The 20141-nt window shown below is 38.9% G+C and overlaps 1 protein-coding gene and 1 long non-coding RNA gene across 7 annotated transcripts in view; one reads left to right on the forward strand and one right to left on the reverse strand.

Moving 5' to 3' along the window:
• The window catches only part of LOC130906457 (serine/threonine-protein kinase DCLK1-like), a 69070-nt gene that overhangs the window by 1512 nt on the left and 47417 nt on the right, over positions 1-20141 (reverse strand). For all 5 annotated transcript variants that reach the window (XM_057820824.1, XM_057820823.1, XM_057820826.1 and 2 more), the window contains 10 exons: positions 12776-12854; positions 12511-12683; positions 8306-8425; positions 3389-3535; positions 3173-3306; positions 794-871; positions 625-721; positions 472-552; positions 222-329; positions 54-127 (listed from right to left, as the gene is read on the reverse strand). In XM_057820824.1, the coding sequence (XP_057676807.1) occupies positions 54-127; positions 222-329; positions 472-552; positions 625-721; positions 794-871; positions 3173-3306; positions 3389-3535; positions 8306-8425; positions 12511-12683; positions 12776-12854 (1091 nt within the window). The remainder of the gene's footprint in view (positions 1-53; positions 128-221; positions 330-471; positions 553-624; positions 722-793; positions 872-3172; positions 3307-3388; positions 3536-8305; positions 8426-12510; positions 12684-12775; positions 12855-20141) is intronic.
• LOC130906458 (uncharacterized) lies at positions 224-19100 on the forward strand. Of its 2 annotated transcripts, none has more exons than XR_009061329.1 (4): positions 224-358; positions 493-570; positions 653-825; positions 18526-19100. It is a non-coding gene; the product is annotated as an uncharacterized LOC130906458 (long non-coding RNA). The 2 variants fall into 2 exon arrangements; XR_009061330.1 differs by lacking the exon at positions 18526-19100 and adding an exon at positions 7191-7937.

Genomic DNA, 20141 nt, shown 5'->3' on the forward strand with positions numbered 1-20141 from the left:
CACAATTTAAATTCAGAAAACTCGCTGTCTAATGAAAGTCCACACCAGCTTACCTTATCCAATACATAGCCGGGTGCTGGTTGAGGTCTAACGAACCGGATCTCTGCATAGAAAAGCTTCCGTCCAACTGAAAACAAAACAGCAGAGTCAAAAACTCAAACGGTGTCATTTTCATCACGTCCTCGCATCATGGGTAATGTAGTTTGGTGATCTCCACTTACAGGAATGAGCGCCTCAGTGTTTTCACTGTCCTTTGGCGCGGTGTTGAAGTGCTTCTTGATCTTTCCTGCTACTGATAGCTGGTGATCGTTCTCACCAAGACATTCATCCTGCATCGAGCAAGGAAAACCGCCATCAGGTAAGTCTCAGATCAACAACAATTCATCAATTGATCGGGGAAAAATGCAAAATTGTTGAGGATATGACGTGATGAGAACTAGTGAGATCAAAGTTGAGTGTAAGAGTGCTTACTGTGACCCACGGATGCTCCAGAACCTGCAGGGCCGTGAACCTCTGGTCCACCTCTACCTCCAGCATTGATCGGATCAGCACCTGAAACAAAGATAAAATGTGAGTAACATTGGATGACCATTTCCCGAGAATCACATGTTAGCATTTCCTTACTTTGGCTGTATCTGACACGTTGTCCCAGTACGGCAGAGGAAATTCTACCTGGCCTATCAGAATTTGGTCAAAGAGAACCTCCTGATCTTCACAGCTCCTGCAAGCAAACGCACGGTGACATCAGCTGCCAGCAGAGGAAGCGCTCCGCTGGCGAAAAGAAGCGACCTACCCTCGGAAAGGAGGGAAACCACACAGTAGGATGTAAGTGATCACACCGGCTGCCCAGATGTCCACTTTCAGGCCATACCTGTCACAACATTGTCAGAAATAAAATACAAAGAATAATAAACTAACACCTTAAAAAATATGATTGACTACAAGTAAATATTAGGACTGTCAAACGATTAAAATTTTTAATCGAGTTAATTACAGCTTAAAAATTAATTAGTTGTAAGTAATCGCAATTCAAACCATCTCTAAAATATGCCATATTTTTCTGTAAATTATTGTTGGAATGGAAAGATAAGACACAAGACGGATATATACATTCAACATACGGTACATAAGTACTGTATTAGTTTATTATAACAATAAATCAACAAGATGGCAATAACATTATTAACATTCTCTTAAAGCGATCCATGGATAGAAAGATTTGTAGTTCTTAAAAGATAAATGTTAGTACAAGTTATAGAAATTTTATAATAAAACCCCTCTTAATGTTTTCGTTTTATTAAAATTTGTAAAATTTTCAATCAAAAAATAATCGAATAGCTCGCCATTGTTGATGTCAATAATTACACCATGCTCACTCCTGGTGCTTAAAGCCATAAAATCAGTTGGACCCAAGCGCCAGCAGAGGGCGCCAAACACCAAAAAACAAATAACAAGCGGACATTACACTCTGCTGTCATTTTAATCTGTTTGAGCGGGGCATGTGCGTTGATTGCGTCAAATATTTTAACGTGATTAATCTAAAAATTTAATTACCGCCCCTTAACGTGAAAATTTTGACAGCCCTAGTAAATATATAAAAAGGGAATATAAGGTTAACTCAGTGGCTGCCATTTACGGCGATAGACATCCAACCCATACGGAGCTCCTAAAGCGACATCGACAGAAATAAAATAAATTTAAGCAATCTGGTCCGCACCAGATAGTTTCTAGTGCGCACCAGAAATGATCTGGTAAACATTAGCATTATATAGCATTTAAGATAGCGGACTTTTGAAATGCAAGTTAGCCAGTTGTTGAAAACACCACTATGTAGCATTTAAGCTAGTGAACTTTTGCTATGCAAGTTAGTCGACTTTTGCTATGCAAGTTAGCCAATTGCAACAATGCAACATCTGGCTAACTTGCATAGCAAAAGTCCACTAGCTTAAATGCTATATAATGCTAATGCTTACCAGACAGTTTCTGGTGCGCACTAGAAACAACTTGGTGCCCACGAGAAACAATCGTGCTTAAATTTACTTTATTTCTGTCTATGTCCATTTATGGGCTCCCAAAACCCATTTGAAGTGGGAGGGATATTCGTTGCCACCGCCCTAGTTCAAATGGATTGGACGTCTACTAGTGATAAACTCATTTAAATTCACAGCAGAAGTTAATGTAAAAAATAAAAAATGATCAAATTCAGTAAGGAAGCTAGAATAGGGATTATATAGAATTAAAAGCAAAGGGTAAATTTGACTTTGAAATACAGTGCATCACAAAAGTGAGTACACCCATTGCACTTCTGGAAGAAAGCCCGCAAACAGTTTGCTGAAGACATGTCCCAAAGCACATGGATTACTGGAACCATGTCCTATGGTCTGATGAGACGGGCGGGCTTTTTTTGTGTACCGTCCTCAGAGGAGGCTTCCTCCTGGGGTGACAGCCATGTGCACCAATTTGATGCAGAGTGCGGCGTGTGGCCTGAGCACTAACAGGCTGACCCCCCACCTTTTCAATTGCTGCAGCAATGCTGACAGCACTCCTGTAATGAGTCACATAACATTTTGGAGGGAAAATGACAAGCAGTACTCAATTTGGACATTTAGAGATGTACGTAGTTTCTAAGGGGTGTACTCACTTTTGTTGCCAGGGGTTTTGATATTAATGGCTATATTTTATTTGAGTTATTTTGACAAGAAAATATATTAACTCTATTATATAAGCTGCACACAGACTACTTTTCATTGTGTCAAAGTGTCATTTTGTCAGTGTTGTCCCATGAAAAGACATACTTAAAAATCTGCAGAAATGCGAGGGGTGTACAGACTTTTGTGATACACTGCATCAATAACATCACATAAATTAACAGTTAAAATCAAATTTTATACAATAACAGCTCTGTTACATTAAAAAAATACAAAAAGTACATATAAAATTATCCCATGAAATGTAATCAGCTAAAGAACATTTAAAATACAGACAATATAGAATAAAAACCAAAGCAAAATAAATGTTAAAATATTGAAAAAAAAATAATACAAAAATAGCAGAATGTAAACAATGTGGATGGAATATGAATGCATGAATGAATACTTTTGAAACACTATAAAATAAAGTCATAAAATTGGGTAACATAAAATACAAATTTGAAGTCAAAGTGGGCCCTCACCCGGTTTCTGCAATAATTTCCGGTGCTACATATGTGGGGGTGCCGCATACAGTGTAAAGAGGTCCATCCACCACCGTGGCCAAACCGAAGTCCCCCAGTTTGAGGCTCTTGCTGCCGTCTGCGTGCTCATATACCTGAGAAATGTATAGAATAAAAAAAGCACATTCAATGTAACGCCTCTCGTTTTATATATTTTAAGACAGAAAGTGACCTGACCAGAAGGTTTTCCGGCTTAATGTCCCGGTGCACAATGTTGAGGCTGTGGAGGTATTTGATAGCGTTGGCCAAGTTGTAGAGCATGCCACTGGCGTCCTTCTCCGTATAGCGGTTGGCCGAGGTGATGGCGTCGAACAGGTCTCCCCCCTGCATGTCGTGATGATTGTTAGTTATTTTGGGGAATAAAATAAAGATACTTGAGAAAATCTGGATGTTGCTCCAGAATATGGAGCAATGAATGCAAATGAATGATCATGTTTCTGTGTCACTGACGGCGATAAACGCAGTGGCGGTTTTAAGGGTGGGGCTGCAGTGGCACTGGCCCCACCTCTAATTTGAATGGCCCCTTAAATTGCGTACGTCCGGATAAAAAAAAAGTCTTAAATAGCATTATTATGTGAATTAGAATCATATTTTTACTATATACAACAATATGGCAAAGCGCAGATGATGAAAAATTAGTCTTTTAATCCGCGGTTTAGCCACGCCTACCATTATAGGGCTTTAGTTTCCCCAAGAGGAGGATGACGTCTGCAGGGTCATGGTTTCATCTGATTTATAATTCAAACCATTGAGGGGGAATTATTCACAACGAGTAAAATGCGAGGAAGAGAGCCGCAAAATGTCATTGTTTCAGTCTCTCTACTCCAATATTTTTACAGGATATTCTTTATCGAAGTATTTTTCTCCCAATTGCTAAATAAAATATGAAATAATAAAAATGCATTTATTTAGTTCGACATGGCAAAATTACTCCATAATGGTCAAAACTGTCGACTTCACCTTTACTGTCGCACCTCCCGAACGATATTTTATGCCGCCGTAGTTAGTCAGGCTTTTGTCATTTCCCTGCCCCAGCTTCGGAGAATCTAAACAAACCAAGAGGCGGGACAGCTATCCGACATGCTAACCCAAACCGAGTGACGTTTCAAAGCCTTATTTTCGCTTTTCGAAGCGAAAAATCACACAAAACTAGCCCGGATCAATTCACACGGCGGCGGGGTTGTCAATCGTCAAAAATTGAATATATAAAACAATCGCTTCCACACACATCCAAGCAGTCCATTTCATTTAGGAGCATAAAACACCGCATGAAATATGAAATAAACGTGCTTTTTTGGTGTCATACGCACTTTAAGTGCCCCTGTCCCCATTTTAGCACAAAGCATGGCAATTGGCGAGTCCTTCTTTCACTGAAGTGAGAAAGAATGAGATAATGTTGTTTCTATAGTACATTAAATATCAAGGCTGCTTTTCATGTTTAAAATAGCTTTTCAAAAAAGTGATTAAAATATTGTTCCATGTATTGTATCTTTAAAAGGAACCCCAGATAGAAAGACGTGTAGTTCTTAAAAGATAAATTTTAGTATGAGTTATAATTATTTGATATTAAGTGCCCTCTTTTAATAAAATTTGTAAAATTATTTTAACTAATAGCTCGCCACTGTTGTTGACGTCGAAGGGTGGTGACGTCACATGGCCACGCTGACGGACTTCCACCGTGTCTAACTATGTAAGGTAGTAATTTAAATACGCCACAGGGTGTCAATGGAGAGTTTTGAATTAATTTGAGATCAAGCCAGTGAGTCCATTTTGTCCCTTGACTGGCGCCTTAGTTTTTCTTTTATTCCACAGTCGGGTGAAAGGCAAGTTGACACAGGTGTTCAGATTCCTAGCCCGGATCGTGCCGTTTATTGGCATAAGCTTTGGCAACTCCTCCTTCACAACATACAATTGAACATAATTATCATAAAGTGAAAATACAACAAAATAATATTCATATCGCTCAAAAAAATGTTTTACAAAAAGTAAAGTGCTTAAATCTGTAATAATGAGGCCCTATTCTCAAACAGTTAAACAACAGTGCAAAGAAAACTGTCATTCACAATCAAAATAGAATTGCAAAGTCCACATAAAAACTTACTCAGACTTTGGTGAAACTCTATTTCAACATTTTAGCAACTTGTTTGGCTGAACAAATACACTGGATGCCAATATTTAGTCACAATATACAAACTATGATGCTGGGAGCCATTATCACAACATACAATTGAACATAAGGCACAATGGCGCCCGCTGTGCCCAGCACTAAGGAATGAAATGAATGAATATTATTTTACGGGAGCGTGGCCATGTGACGTCACCGCCCAGTGACGTCAACAACAATAGTGACCTACTAATTAATTTTTTTGTTTAAAATTTTACCCATTTTTTAAAACTGAAAACATAAAGAGTGGTTTTAATATCAAATTATTGTAAGTCGTACTAGCATTTATCTCTTAAGAACTACATGTCTTTCTATCCGTGGTTCCCTTTAATTGCACAAAGTATGATTAAATACGGATTATTACAAACTTTATTTACTGTTTCATTTTTGGGGCCTTTTACATGGTGACTCTCCGAGAAGACGAAAAATTTCATGTTTGCATTTATATGGTTCCGTCTCTATTCGAAAAATGTCGCAATTCCGCATGAAAACGATGTAGTATTTATGCCAGGCCCTAGGGGGCAGTGCAGATTTACAAGGCAACAGCGAATGATGCACTTTGACCTCCTCAGCCCGGAAGACAACATGCCAGCCCACTCCAAGCAATGGCATTTTCTTTTGTTCAAAAAGGCACAAAAATGGAAACATTACACGTAAAAAAAATTAAAAATATTATAAAAACAGTTAATTAAAGCCGACGTTCCGCCATATTTGCTGTTTTTAATGTTTAGTAGCAGCGCTGCGCACGCCCAATGTGACGTGTATGAGTGCTGATGTTATCGGCGCGGTCCTGCGCCGCGGGAGCTTTTGATATGCATGCGGAGCAAGCCCCCCTTAACCCCGCAATCGAATTCTTCCACTTTGAAGGCAGGATTCCAAGGTTTGCGTCTTTGCCTCCCGTCTTCGCCGACACCATACGAACGCGAGGCCACTCCGCAACACAGTCATTGCGTCTTTGTGTCGCAGAGTCGCCATGTAAACTGCCAGACCTGTTAAGTTTCACGATTTGGTCGGGAGACTCCCGATTTTGACCCCAATGCTCACGCCTCACGATTAGAAAGCCAAATCTCCCGATTTTCCCAAAATGTCAATTTTTTTTTTTTTTAACGTTTTTGTTTGTCACCGTTTTGTAACGATACCATTCGGCCCGATTCGGAAAGTGACCAACAACGAATAGCCTGGCCGTCTCCGACTTCCCTGCCCTCCCTCCCCTTCAGAGCTGGAAAAGCCCAACCAAACATCTGACAGGGAGGGAAGAGGCGAAGCACCACCGACTTCCCAAGGTGCTGGCACTAATAAACCGGCTTTTAGACTGGTTCAAGTCTTTATTTTGGAAGGAAGAGATGGAGCTGACCCTGGTCGGCCTCCAGTATTCGGGAAAAACGACGTTCGTCAACGTAATTGCCGTAAGTCTTACCTGCCAGCGATAGCTAACTAGCCTAATGCTAATAGCATTGATGGGAGAACGATGACGAGGAAGAAGTCGCTGCTTTACTCTGTGTTTTCGTGGATCAAACATCATGGAATATTAAACCATTGCGGTCCTACCCCCACAATATATGAATTTAAGTGAGAAAGCGTATCGTTACTTACTTGAAGTTTAATCATTTAGATTCACTATTATGCTAAAGCTAAAGTGTATACTATACACTTTATTTCATTATATCATTATTACTGTGCTGAAACAAAAAATATAAAGTTTCAATTCTAGGTTACAATTCAATTAAAAAACTGCCATGACAAAGATACTTTTAAAAACAAATATGATTAATTTTCTAAATGATGTAATTAATGTTTTTAATCTTGCTGATTTAGTCTGACGAAACCCTAATTGGAGTGATGGTTGATGAGATGAAGAGGCTGCTGAGGAAGCTGATGTCCAAATTTGTGCAAATGGATGTGATCAGGAAAGCTGAGGATATCTAGATGTTGATTACAGGAACAAGGAGAACTGGCATGACACAGGCAACATAGCAGTATCACATGATGCCAGACAATACATGGAGCAAGTTGAAGACTATCTCTGATGCCACCAAAAAGAGGTTCTTTGACAGTGTAGTTAATTTTTACACAAGTGTTGTGACCAAAATGAACTTGAAAAAAAATGGTTGCATTTTGTCTTAGCGATTGTCGCGCGCGCGTCATTGGGTTGGCAAACAGAAATCTCCCTATTTGCAATTTCTACAACTTAACAGGTATGAACTGCCCCTTTGTTTGATAGTGTCAAAAATGTTTTGACCACCACATGTAGGATAATCTGCAATTTCTGCATATTGCCTTGTTGACCAAAACAAACATTGAACAAAGAGGGCAGCGAAACTTGGTTCGTGAGGGTGGCCCCTTCTTGGACCCTGTTTCAGAAAAATCCTTGAACCACTACTGGATAGACATCTATTTCATTTGGACTTAGAGGCCTGGTAGCCAAAGAACGACTAAATTAAAACTCTTTAAATGAAATCCCAGTTCAATCCGTTTGAACTTATTAACTCATTTCAATTCATAGCAGAAGGATGAAACGAGCCATAAGACTGGATGGCTGCCATCGTCAATGGCACAATGGATTAGTGCATCCTTTAGTCTAGAGTGCTTTATTGTACAGAATTTACGGTATTTGTATATTTTGGGTATCTAGCTGAATTTTTTTTTCACATCCAGTTCAGGGATTAGTGATATTTAATGAATGCAGAAAGACGACAACCTCAGCCATCTGCGTTTCTCGGCCTTCCCCGCCCTCCTCACACGTACACGTCCCCCACTCGTCAAACAGATGGATGGCATTCACTCCTCATTAATTATGCACTGGACGCTTCCCGCCTCGCTTTACATTCAAACGCGGCTGGGCATTCGCTATGGAATACACTACTCGCGTCACGCTCCACTGAAGAACGCTCCCAGGTGGATAAGTTACTCCGCAATAAACAGGCACTGACCTTGACCAGCTCCATGACCATGTAGAGCTCTCCGTACGTGTCCACCTCCTCAATGAGCAGGACGATGTTAGGATGCTTGACTCGCCGCAGGATGGCCACTTCGTTTTGGATCATGTGCTCCTGGAAGCAAAGATGGACAAACATTTTTTTAGTATTCTGTGTACATCTGTGTGGCCCTATTATAGACTTTTTCAGGTCCCTACAATTCAGGCACACACACTGGATGGTACTTTTTCCCACCTTATTTAACGCAAATATATGGCATTAATAACATGCCGATGCTGTGAAATAAGTACTTTTTAAGATCTGAAGTGGGAGGGCGGCAGTAAATGATTTGTTCATCTGCTGCCAGGCCTCCCCTGTCAAATGGATAAGGAAAAACATTGCAATAAAATAATGCAAACTGGTTAAACTAAAAAGAGTAGCTGAGATCTATCATGACAGAACATCGCTTCAATGATATCTGGCGCCATCTAGCGTGGTGAATGGGGAGAGTAGCTGAGATCTGTCATGACAGAACATCGCTTCAATGATATCTGGCGCCATCTAGCGTGGTGAATGGGGAGAGTAGCTGAGATCTGTCATGACAGAACATCGCTTCAATGATATCTGGTGCCATCTAGCGTCGTGAATGGGTATAATGTCTAGACCGCAAATATAAGACGACCCCCTCTTTTTCAGTGCTATTTCAATGCAAAAAACACCGTCTTATATTCGGGCCAATACGGTAGTTCACATTCAAGTGACAAATAAATTGTGTATATTCATGATGTTTTTTTTTTAACGTCGTATTGGTATAGAATTGGGATCGGCCGATACCACACAGCTGGGTGTCAGAATCGGTATCTGTGCAACACTACTTTAGATGGCGAAAATACATTTTAACTTGGGTTTTACATATATATACAAAGTTTAACACCGAACGTGTCGGCAGCGACGCATTTACGCATGTCGTCTTTGAAGCTTCGCCACGCTGTAATTACGTCATCCACGTGCCGGTGGTTGGTCTCATTTGAAAGTGCGGAAGTTGATGTCCACGCCAGTTTATATTTGAAGTCAATCGACCAAGAAAAACGGGAGATAATGTCATTTGAGTTTTATAGTTTTATTGCACTCATAAATATGCATTAAAACGCTGCATGTAACATGTATCTATCTCCATATTTCCATCATTTCTTGTCCTTTTTCAAAACCGAAAGCAGCACAAAAGACTAAATATCCCAAGATCCGTTGTGATGTCAAGAAGGACGAACCGAATGAGAACATTTTTAACAAATTGCCGAGCTAGGCGCCAACTAAGGAAAAGGAGGCATGGACACCGGTTGGATTGCGCGAGCGACTTTGAAACGTGCAGAATGAATCGAAAACTAAATTTAGTGCAATCTAATGCATTTTTTCGTCAACTGAAGGAATAGGATGAGCTGCATTTGTCGTTGTTTTCCTCGGATTAGTCGGCGTCTCGGCGAGTAGAAGTGACAGCAGCGTTCAAACGGCAGAAGAGTAGGCTGTGTGACGTTGTATGTGACGCAGCTCAGTGACCTGTTCAAAAACTTTTTTGAGTGCACAAAAAAAAAAAAACTTTATTGGGTCGCATGCCTGAAAAAATTGAATTGAACTGAACTACTTGTCAATATTTTTGAAAATACTTTTTTTCAATGTTATATATATTTTTTTCTTCACTATGAATCTTTTCAATTTTTATATAGATGTGTGTTCGAGAAGCTTGATCGCATGTACGTATACTTTAGATAAAGTGATGGGTATAATACCTAACTTCACAAAGAGATATCCTCCAAACCTTTTTTGTGTTAGATGATATATATAATTTTTTTTCCTCACTATTTTGCACTGTATATAACATGTTTTGACCATAGTATGTGTAAAGGCCAAAAACGCCTATGACCATACCCGCTGTTTGTGTTGAATAGTCAAACATAAAACTATTCAATCTTATTTTTTTCTATTGAATGTTTATCCTAACAAGTTGAATAAATATTATCAAGCTTCAAAACGGTTGGTTGAGCATGTTTGGTTGTCAATGGGACACCAACATTACAAATTTTGAAAAAATATTTTGGCATTTTTTTGTCTTTTTGGGTCCAAAATGTGGATTATAATTGGTCAGTGAAGAAAACAACAGTTTGGACATGAAGTTCAAGGTGTCCTGAAAAAAGGGACCCAACTTGGCCATTGTGAACAATTTTTGCTTTGAAATATAAAGGCAACATCAAATGCATGCAAATTCGGCCAAAATAGGCTTAGGTGTTAAAGGGTTAAAGCTTTCTGAGCTAAAAGCAGAGGTGGGTAGTATAGTAACGCGTTACATTTACTCTGTTACATTTACTTGAGTACCTTTTTGAGAAAAATGTACTCCTAAGAGTAGTCTTACTAAGCCATAGTTTTTACTTTTACTTGAGTACATTTGTGAAAAAGAAATGCTACTCTTACTCCCCTACTTTGGGCTACACTCGTCATTACATTTTTCCTCTTTATTCTACATACTAGATTTTACTATTTTTTCCAGCCATGCCAACAGCAGCTCAACCACTTTAACCTATTTGACTTTGCAACTATAATCACATGACTCCATTATACCAATCAGACGCAAGCTTGCCGTCCTATAATAACGCCAGCCTGTTTAATCACATGGCATCTTTAAAGCGTCGTAAAAATGTAATTTTTTGACATAGAGCGCTGCCCTCAACATGACTTGGTAGCGCGGATTTTAACCTCTCTCCCAGTTTTGATTTGACACCAACTGACCACTGAAAATCGGAGATATGATCCTTTTAATTTCAAGATAGTAACTATGAATGAACTACAGCAAACATGTCCAAAGTCCGGCCCGAGGGCCAAATGCTGTCAGTGGTCAAATTTCATCTGGCCCCCAACCTCTGTCATAAAATCAATAACGTCTGGCCCGCACACAGACCTAATAAATTGGTCAGCAGTACTGCTACCAGCATATGAAGTAGCTTACACACTAAATGCTGCTCCTCATTTACCCACTAAAAGGCAGCAGTAATCTAAGCAACATTACCCCGTGTGACCCTTTATTCCTAATTTTCTTAAATAGCGACAATCAACAAAAAAAAAAAGAAAGTTGACTGCGACAGCCGACGCTTCAAGGATGGGTGGAAATTGGACTATTTCTTCATTAAAATCCGCAACAACTGTGTCTGCCTCATTTGCAAAGAGACAGTCGCTGTTTTTAAAGAGTTTAATGTGAGGCGATATTACCAAACAGGACACGCTGACATATACGACAAGATTACAGGGAAGATAAGTAGCGAGAAATCGAAGCAACTTGAAGTTAGTTTAATTTTACAGCAGCAGTATTTCGCAAAAGCCGGAGAGATGAAAGAGAATGCTACAAAAAAGAAAAGTTGACTGCGACAGCCGACGCTTCAAGGATGGGTGGAAATTGGACTATTTCTTCATTAAAATCCGCAACAACTGTGTCTGCCTCATTTGTAAGGCACCAGTCGCTGTTTTTAAAGAGTTAAACGTGAGGCGATATTTCCAAACAAGACACGCTGACATTTACGACAAGATTACACGGAAGATACGCAACGAGAAATTGAAGAAACTTGAAGCTAGATCCCGAGAGTCGAAAGAGAACGCCACAAAGGCTAGTTGCGAGATTGTTGAAATTATTAATTAAAAAAAAAATTAAGCAAATGTGACATACAGAATGGCTTGCTAAAATTTGCTTAAATATATTGTTCTACGTAAAGGACGTCAGTCAAGATCACCCCCCACATTTTTACCACAACAAATCTGGCCCTCTTTGCAAAAAGTTTGGACACTCCTGAACTACAGCATTCACTACACAAACTAAGAACTATTTCTCTATTTAATTTAATGATTTGTCCCCCCTTTGGCTTAATGTAATGAGTTATTGTACAGTATCATTATAACAACAGTTCATATAGATAAGTTTGTGCTGAAAGAAAAAAAAGAAAAAGAAGCAGTTACTTAAAATGTTACTCATTACTTGAGTATTCTTTTCACTGGATACTTTTTTACTTGTACTTTTACTGTACATTTTTTGGATGACTACTTTTACTCTTAATTGAGTAATATTATTTTGAAGTGAGGTTACTCTTATTTGAGTCGAATTTTTGGCTACCCTACCCACCTCTGCCTAGAAGTACCGTTACATGAGTTCACATCAAACAAGTTCCTGGTGAGCATTGTCTGACCTTGCCTCTGCATTTGCCCTTGTTGATAATCTTCAGTGCGTAATGGCGTCCGGTCGAATGTTCCGTGCACTCATGGACCACTGCAAAATTGCCGTCGCCCAGCATGCGGCCCACCGTGTAGCGTTCCGAAATGTAGGAAGGCACGGCAGGAACCTCGTCTGCAACCACTTCCTCTGCGGGAGTGTTGAAATGAATCGATAATGTTTGAGAGTCTCTTATCGTCGGGGAATTTTTTTTTTTTTTTTTTTTTTGCGCTTGTCCTTACCGTCGGTCACGGCTCCATCGCTGTTTACCGGGCTGGACGCTTGAGTGGAAGACTGTGACGAAGAAGAGCCTTGAGAGTCCTGTGGATGAAATCGCACCGATACAATTGAATGATAAGTAAGCAGGGCTCTAAGGATAAACTCATTCACTGCACTTGACAGCTGTAGACATCCAATCCATTTGAACTGTGAGAGCTAGCATGAGATGATCATCTTTTATCGTCATTGATGGCGATAGACATCCCAGCCCAACCAACAATCGCTGCCAGCCCTTCCAGTCCAAATGGATTGGACGTTTATTGCCGTCAATGGCAGTGAATCAGTATCAAATTGCATTTTATGTCTTCAACTCTACCGAATGAGCAGGAACTCTGAGGTTCTACACGCAGCCGCACAGTCATACCAATGTATTGCTGTTATTCGACCGCTGTCGGCCACTCCTAGCTCAAATGGATTGGACGTCTATCGCCGTCAATGGCAGCCAGTAAGGAATTTATTGAAATAATTAAAGCTGTTAGAAGAGTAGGAAGCTTGTTGATGTGTTTCCTTAGTTTGAGTGTTGTAAGTCGTATGCCAACAGTTGTTGTCAAGGACGTAGGTTTGGTCTCAACATTGGTAGGGACGATATTACAGCATAACCTGCATGCACACTTCTTGCTCGGGATGGGATATTAGTAAGACCAAACAGATTGGGTGGTCAGAGCTACATTTCTCACAAATATTCACCTAATTCATTAGATCGATCACGATCGACCAGCCACTCACAACGCTAATGTGGGTAGCTTGTGGCACCCCCCTCTCCCAAAAAAAAAAAAAATTAACGTACATAGTCAATTATGACATTTCTCACAGTTAAATTAGGGTTAACAGTAGACAACACATACAGGAGGACACCTTTCTCGAAGAAGCGTCCTACTCGAGTTTTGCAGGTTCGCAACTTCACACAGTTTAATATTATGCTAACTCTGATGCAGGTCAGACTTTCAGTAGCAAAACTATGTGTTTCCCACCCCCACAACATTGGCGTCTTTTTAAATTACTTACAGTGGCTGCTGCTGGCCGAAAAAAAAACTTCTGTAATATTCCTACTCTTCGAAGGGGGCGGAGGAGGCGGCATGTTGTCGACATGTATTGTCAGGACTGTGTGAGTGTGAGCATGTGTATGGCGGGGGTGGGTCAAGTCATCAGCCAATAAAACGTGCCTTTGAGGTGAAAAAAAAAATGGACCCGCACATCCGGCACATTTAGCAAGTGAAAAGGGGTAAATGTAAGTCTGAACATAATGAAAATAATTCACTTGATAATGGTCGGGTCAATTCTAACCTTATAACATATGGGAAGATAATTGAAATTACCTATATAACTGAACTCATTTCTAATACATATAATGTTGAATAAAAGTTGGTGGGGACAATTTGAGCGGCCTGAAAAGTTATGTCCCTACTGTCCCGATGCAAACCTACGCCCTTGGTTGTGGTTGATGTTAAAACAGCTCATTTTTAGACCAATTCTGGTTCGTCTATCACCGTCAATGGCAGCAAATGAGTTAAGAATGAAGTTGTATCTCGATTTTTTTCTGACTATTGAATCTGGGAGGTTGTCTTTGAAGGTTTGTTCACATGTTGGGAAGTAGTCCAGGTCTTGCTAACTGTACAAGTTCCACCTTTGTTGTAAGTCAGGGGGCCAGAATGATATTTAGAAAAAAATCAACAATATCATTGACAAAATTATTTCAATGAATAGAATCTATAATTATAAAAGTTGTTTTAAAGTGAATGAATTAAAAAATATGATTAGTTTGATAAAAAATTTGAAGATGAATTAAGTTTTTAAGCATGTTTCATAATGTAAGAATTTGTTTTAACGTACTGCGAATTAAAATAGAAATATGAAAAGCGTAAAATTTTGATGGAATTAATGTTATTTGAAATGTTTTATTGTACCGTGAATTTCATACGTCATTTTATTGAGAATTTTTCTTTAAAACCTTCTAAATCTAAATAATTTTAATCAGCTGGACGAAATTTAATTAATCAATTTTATACCTAATAGATTGCCCACTATAATTATTTCACATATTTACTTCAGGATATTTATGAAAAGTATGCATATGCAGTACCACTTGATGTAGTAATGAATTGTCAACAACAGCAAGTGAAATGTAAAAGAATTTCACATACAGTATATAAAAATAATTGAGTTTAATTGATTTGCTATGAATTTTAATGTTAACGAAATGGAAAAATGTCATCTGAAAGTTTTGTGGAGTAAAAATTCTTTTCCAATTAAATTAAAATAGTTGAACCTAATTAATAATATAAAATCTTATTAATCTGTATTACTAGTATTTGTACGTGAAAAGAAGACATCATCCATAGACATCATCACTATTGACGTGTCACTTCGTCATTGCGCGACGCCTTATTAGGGGGGCCCGAGCTTCATTTAGTAATAGCCGAAGACATCACATGCTCATGTTGGATTTAAGCTTGGATTTACTCACGATTGGATTTAACTACGAAAGTTGTACCGCATAAAAACACGAAGGATTGTCTCAGGAGTGATTCGTTCGAGGATTCAAGGTAAATATTATATTTTTCGTACCATGCATGCGTGATTGAAGCATTTATTCGCAGGAATTTTCTTCTTTATTTACACATGGAGGCGGCTCATTTTCGTAACTGACTAGCCTCATAGTTTACTTTTTTACGTCCATTTCTATAGAGAATTCAGGGATTTAAGTATTTATTCACAAGAATTTTCGCCACAAAGGCTCTGTTTACGCCAGGCGGCCGCTAGCCTCGTTTGCTAACATAGTAGCATTGTACTTCGTCAATATGCGCAAAGATAAACGCTAACTGCACGGCTTCTTTGCTTTTAACCAAGAATCGAGATTGTTTTACGTCCATGTCGATGAAGAATTCCGGGATTTAAGCAATTTTCGCCAGAAAAGCTCCTTTTACGCCAGGCGGCCACTAGCCTCATTCGCTAACAAAGTAGCATTGTACTTCGTCAATATATGTAAAATAAACGCTAACTGCAAGGTTTCTTTGCTTTTATCCAAGAATCGAGACTGTTTTACGTCCATATCTACGAAATTCGGGGATTTTAGCATTTATTCACAAGAATTTTCACCAGAAAAGCTCCTGTTACGCCAGGCGGCCGCTAGCCTCATTCGCTAACAGTGTATAGTGTGTAATGATAATAAAGGGCTATTCTATTTTATATTAAGTTGTGATTGTATATAGAATTTATTAATAATCTATTTACATATTATTTATAATTGATTCTGCATGTTTTCCTCAAGTATTAAGTTTCTGATATTAAATTGAGTGATTTATTAGCTGTTGAAAACTTGCAGAATTTTTTTTAAAAAAGTTGCTATTTTGGTCAAAAACGTATATAATATGTTAAATATTGCTATTGATCCTGAAAATATAAGTGATTATCTCATCATTTGTTGATTTTTGTGCATCTAATGTAAAATCTGAGACTTTTATAGTTATTTTAAGTTGTGTTATACTTCTGTAAAAAAATAATTAATTGGAAATTTATAAGGAAACGACTTTGAATTTTATGATGCCGCTGCTCATGGAGACTCAAACATGGCTAAGGTAGGTGCCTGTTTTGGTTTTACGTCAGTAGCAGTATTGGTTTTGTAAATATTTGAATTTGAAATTTTTGAAATTAGGCCCCCTACGAATAGGCCCCGTTTCCCGTGTCACGTCAATAGGTTATGAAGTCTATGGTTACGCTATAAAACACATGGCTGCAGTAGTCATTTTCTGGACTACTGAGAATAAAAATGTCCTCGAAGCTCTTGTGTCTTATGTAAGCTCTTCTTTTTTAGGGGGGAGGGGGGGCAATCAGCATAAAAGCTGCTCTTGGTCTCCTTCTTTCCTCCTGTGGCCTCATCTCACATGCAGCCGCTCTCTTCCTGCCACAAACACTGTTGCCATGGAAACTGCCGAGAGGCAGCTGAGCAGAAGCCTGAATATGGTCGCTTCCTGCTGCCTGGATGGAGGGATGAATTTGGATGGAGCGAGGTGGGCGTCTGTCTATGGTCATAGGTGGGGAACATCTGGCTGAATGCAAACAGAATCTAGAGATATTCTGGACCTTCATTTGTTCAATGACATTGACAGAGGTGGACGTCTTATCTATTTGGACTGGGAGGGCTGGCAGCTGCAGGAAGACTATCTACATCAATGGAAGTCAACCTCCGCTCTCTCTGCCTTTCCACTTGTATTTTTTGAACAACCCCTAAAATTGTTATTGCAGTTTATTTTGGCATCCAAACAACAAGACAAGTAATAAAAAAGTGAAGTGGAAATGCGCTGAAGCAATAAAACGCAGCATTTTGTTTGCGCGGGAGGTGATTTGATGACTTTCTGCCGTCTAGACGCTCAAGAAATCCTGTCGCACTCTCGTAGGAAAAGATCAACGGGATTACGTGTCTGATCCCTGACAGCTGCGCGACAAGGAAAAATTAAAAAATTCGCTAAACGTCAAAGGGATAAAGGCGATACTGGAAATATTGAGGCCGCCAAATTTAAGGACTGTTAGAGTCAATTAAAAAGTAGCATTAAAAGTATTCTTTATTTCATAGTTTACATGATATTATGATTGTATTATTGCCAAGTGGAAGCACCTCCATTTTGTGTGTGGGTTGCTGTGTTTGATCTACCTGTGTTGGTGGGTGCTTGTATGTGGGGGAATATGTGTGTATCTTGGTGAAAGGGATTGTGTTTGTGTGCTTTTGCGCATGAATGTGTTTTGTATACGCGTGTGTTGATGGGGATTTGTGTGTTTTTGCATGTTTAACCCTCTATAGGGCAAGTGTTTGTTTTTCGGAAGTTGAAAAATAACTTTAATAATAGTTATTACAGTATTACATAACCCACATAGCAGACCGACATTTAATAAACATTGATTTTCCATCAAAATCATCAGTATGGTTCACATTGAAATTTTCGACAACAAACAATGTTGAATCAAAATTGCAAATACCAATGACACCTGACAGTGACGTTGAAACAAGATTGTTCTGTGGTGTGTCGGGCGATGGTTATGGTTAAATAATGTTGAAGAATACTTGATTTTTGATTGACCGGGAAAAATTATTGAAAAGTCATCGAATTATTGATGAGCGGAAGTTATGGTAATTAAATAGTTGTGTTCGTGGTTGAGCGGGAAGACAGCGTATCACCTCAAACGAACTCCACTGGAAACGCTTTATTTAAGGGTAGCCATATTTAAAGGTAAGCCTGTTGCTTTTCTTCAGCGCCTTTATCAGCAATCATACGGTAGAATAAACCGCGTTTGTCATCAAAGTTGTATATAAAACTGTTTGCCTTTCACAACGTGACAAAGTTGCCGAAATTGTAGGAAACAGTGCATTTGCTGTGATTGGCATACAAGCGAAGACCTACTTAGCCTAGATGTTAGCTAAGTGGAACTTAGTTCAGGCAAACGTGATTCTTTTTCCAATTAAAGTGCTAAAATCCCTAGATATGACACAATCGAGCCTTGTCTAAATTAATTTATTGAACTCCAAGACTGTAATTTTTCCATCGTAGCTAGCTAACTAGCTACCTCCGTTCCCATATGTAGCCCTAATTTGGTTTGAGATTGGTTGAGAAACTCTGTTCACCACAAAATACTGATGAATATTTCTAAACTTACTCATGATACCTGCTTAAATTCCTTGATATCAATTAACTCTGAATGCTGTTTTGTTTGTATTTTTCAGATTCACTGAAGAGGCAGATAGGGATGGACGCGTCACAATATGCATTTGCTGCTGTTGTGGTGAAGTGGCTACGATATGCCCCAGACCGCGTTGGTGGCAAAGTTTGCAGCGAAACTTGTCAGACTGAGGAGGAGGCTTAAGTTTGAAATAAAGCTTTTTTTTTTAATTGTTCATTTATTATATTTTATTAGTCAGCATAGCTTGAAACGACATTTAGGTTTTGTAGGGATTTCAACATTGGAACAACATTAATCGAGGGTGCAAAAGTGATGACAAATCAACGTCAAGTGTCAGCGTTGATTCAACGATATAAGATTGACAGCGGAATGTTGATTCAACATCATTCCATCATCTGTCTGCTATCTAGGGGTTGTTATTATTTTATCAATAATCATAGACTTCATAATGTATTGACGTGACACATTCGCCATTCACTGCGTCACGCCTTCTCGAAGGGCTGTCCCACTCTCCGCTACATTTATTACCAGTCGGTCACATGCAGCGATCTAACGCCGGATTTAGGTTGAAAAAGTACGAAAGCTGTACCGCGCACAAACCGAAAGGATTGTCTCAGGAGTGATTTGTTCGAGGATTCAAGGTAATTATCATATTTTTCATACCATGCGTGCATTTTGAAACGTTGTGAAAAAAATCAATGGGAGAAATTAACTGCTACAGCATTGGCATTATACTTCGCAAAATTTATGTAAAATAGCTGCACGTTTTTTTGTTGTTGTTTTTTTGCTTTTAACCAAGAATAGAGACTGTTTTACGTCCATATCTATAAAGAATTCATGTATTCATAATTTCAAGCTCTTTGTCTGTGTTTCCACTCGGTCAGCTTTGATGGAGATAGGCCCCCTATGTATTGGCCCCGCACCCAGTGTCCCGTCAAAACATTATGACATCTATGCATCAATGGCGCCACCAAAAGGTGGCCACAGACCCTCTATAAATATGTTGGCCACCCTACTGGACAGTAGAACGTTAGATCATTATTGCATCACTTATGCATTTCTATGCACATGCAATTATAAGTAACATGAAATATAACACAATAAACAAAAGTATATCAGTAGATGTGTCCTTAAAACTTTCTGATTTTCTTCTACTGGCCTGTGTACTACAGCATAATAAGAAATTGAAATTATGGATTTTAATTTTGATGTGCCTCCCAAAGAATTTAAAGTTCAGAATTTTTGACATTAGGCTTAATCTTCGAGTTAGCGGGGGTTTAGTTAGTCAGTGGAGTTGATTTCAACAAATTCCGTGCAATTTGTCAGTTACTTGTTAGTTTCAGGGCTCTGGAATGGCTAAGATCAGTGGTCCCATCTTAGCATGTCAATGAACAACTATATTAACAGATCTAACATAATCAAATACATTCAAAATGCACATCATTGTTCCAAATGTGGCTAAGCTAGCGCAAATCAATGGTCCCATCTTAGCATGCCAATAAAAATCAACATATGCACGCATGAGAATAACCGATGAACCATGCAATCATTAGTGTTGGCTATGTTTTCAGGATAAAGTTATTAAAACTTACCATTGCATGTCAATATTTGTAGGATGAACAGCAACATTTGTAATCCAGCAGCTCTGCAGAGAACAGG

Source organism: Corythoichthys intestinalis, chromosome 18 (assembly GCF_030265065.1).
Source record: "Corythoichthys intestinalis isolate RoL2023-P3 chromosome 18, ASM3026506v1, whole genome shotgun sequence".
NCBI lineage: Eukaryota > Metazoa > Chordata > Actinopteri > Syngnathiformes > Syngnathidae > Corythoichthys > Corythoichthys intestinalis.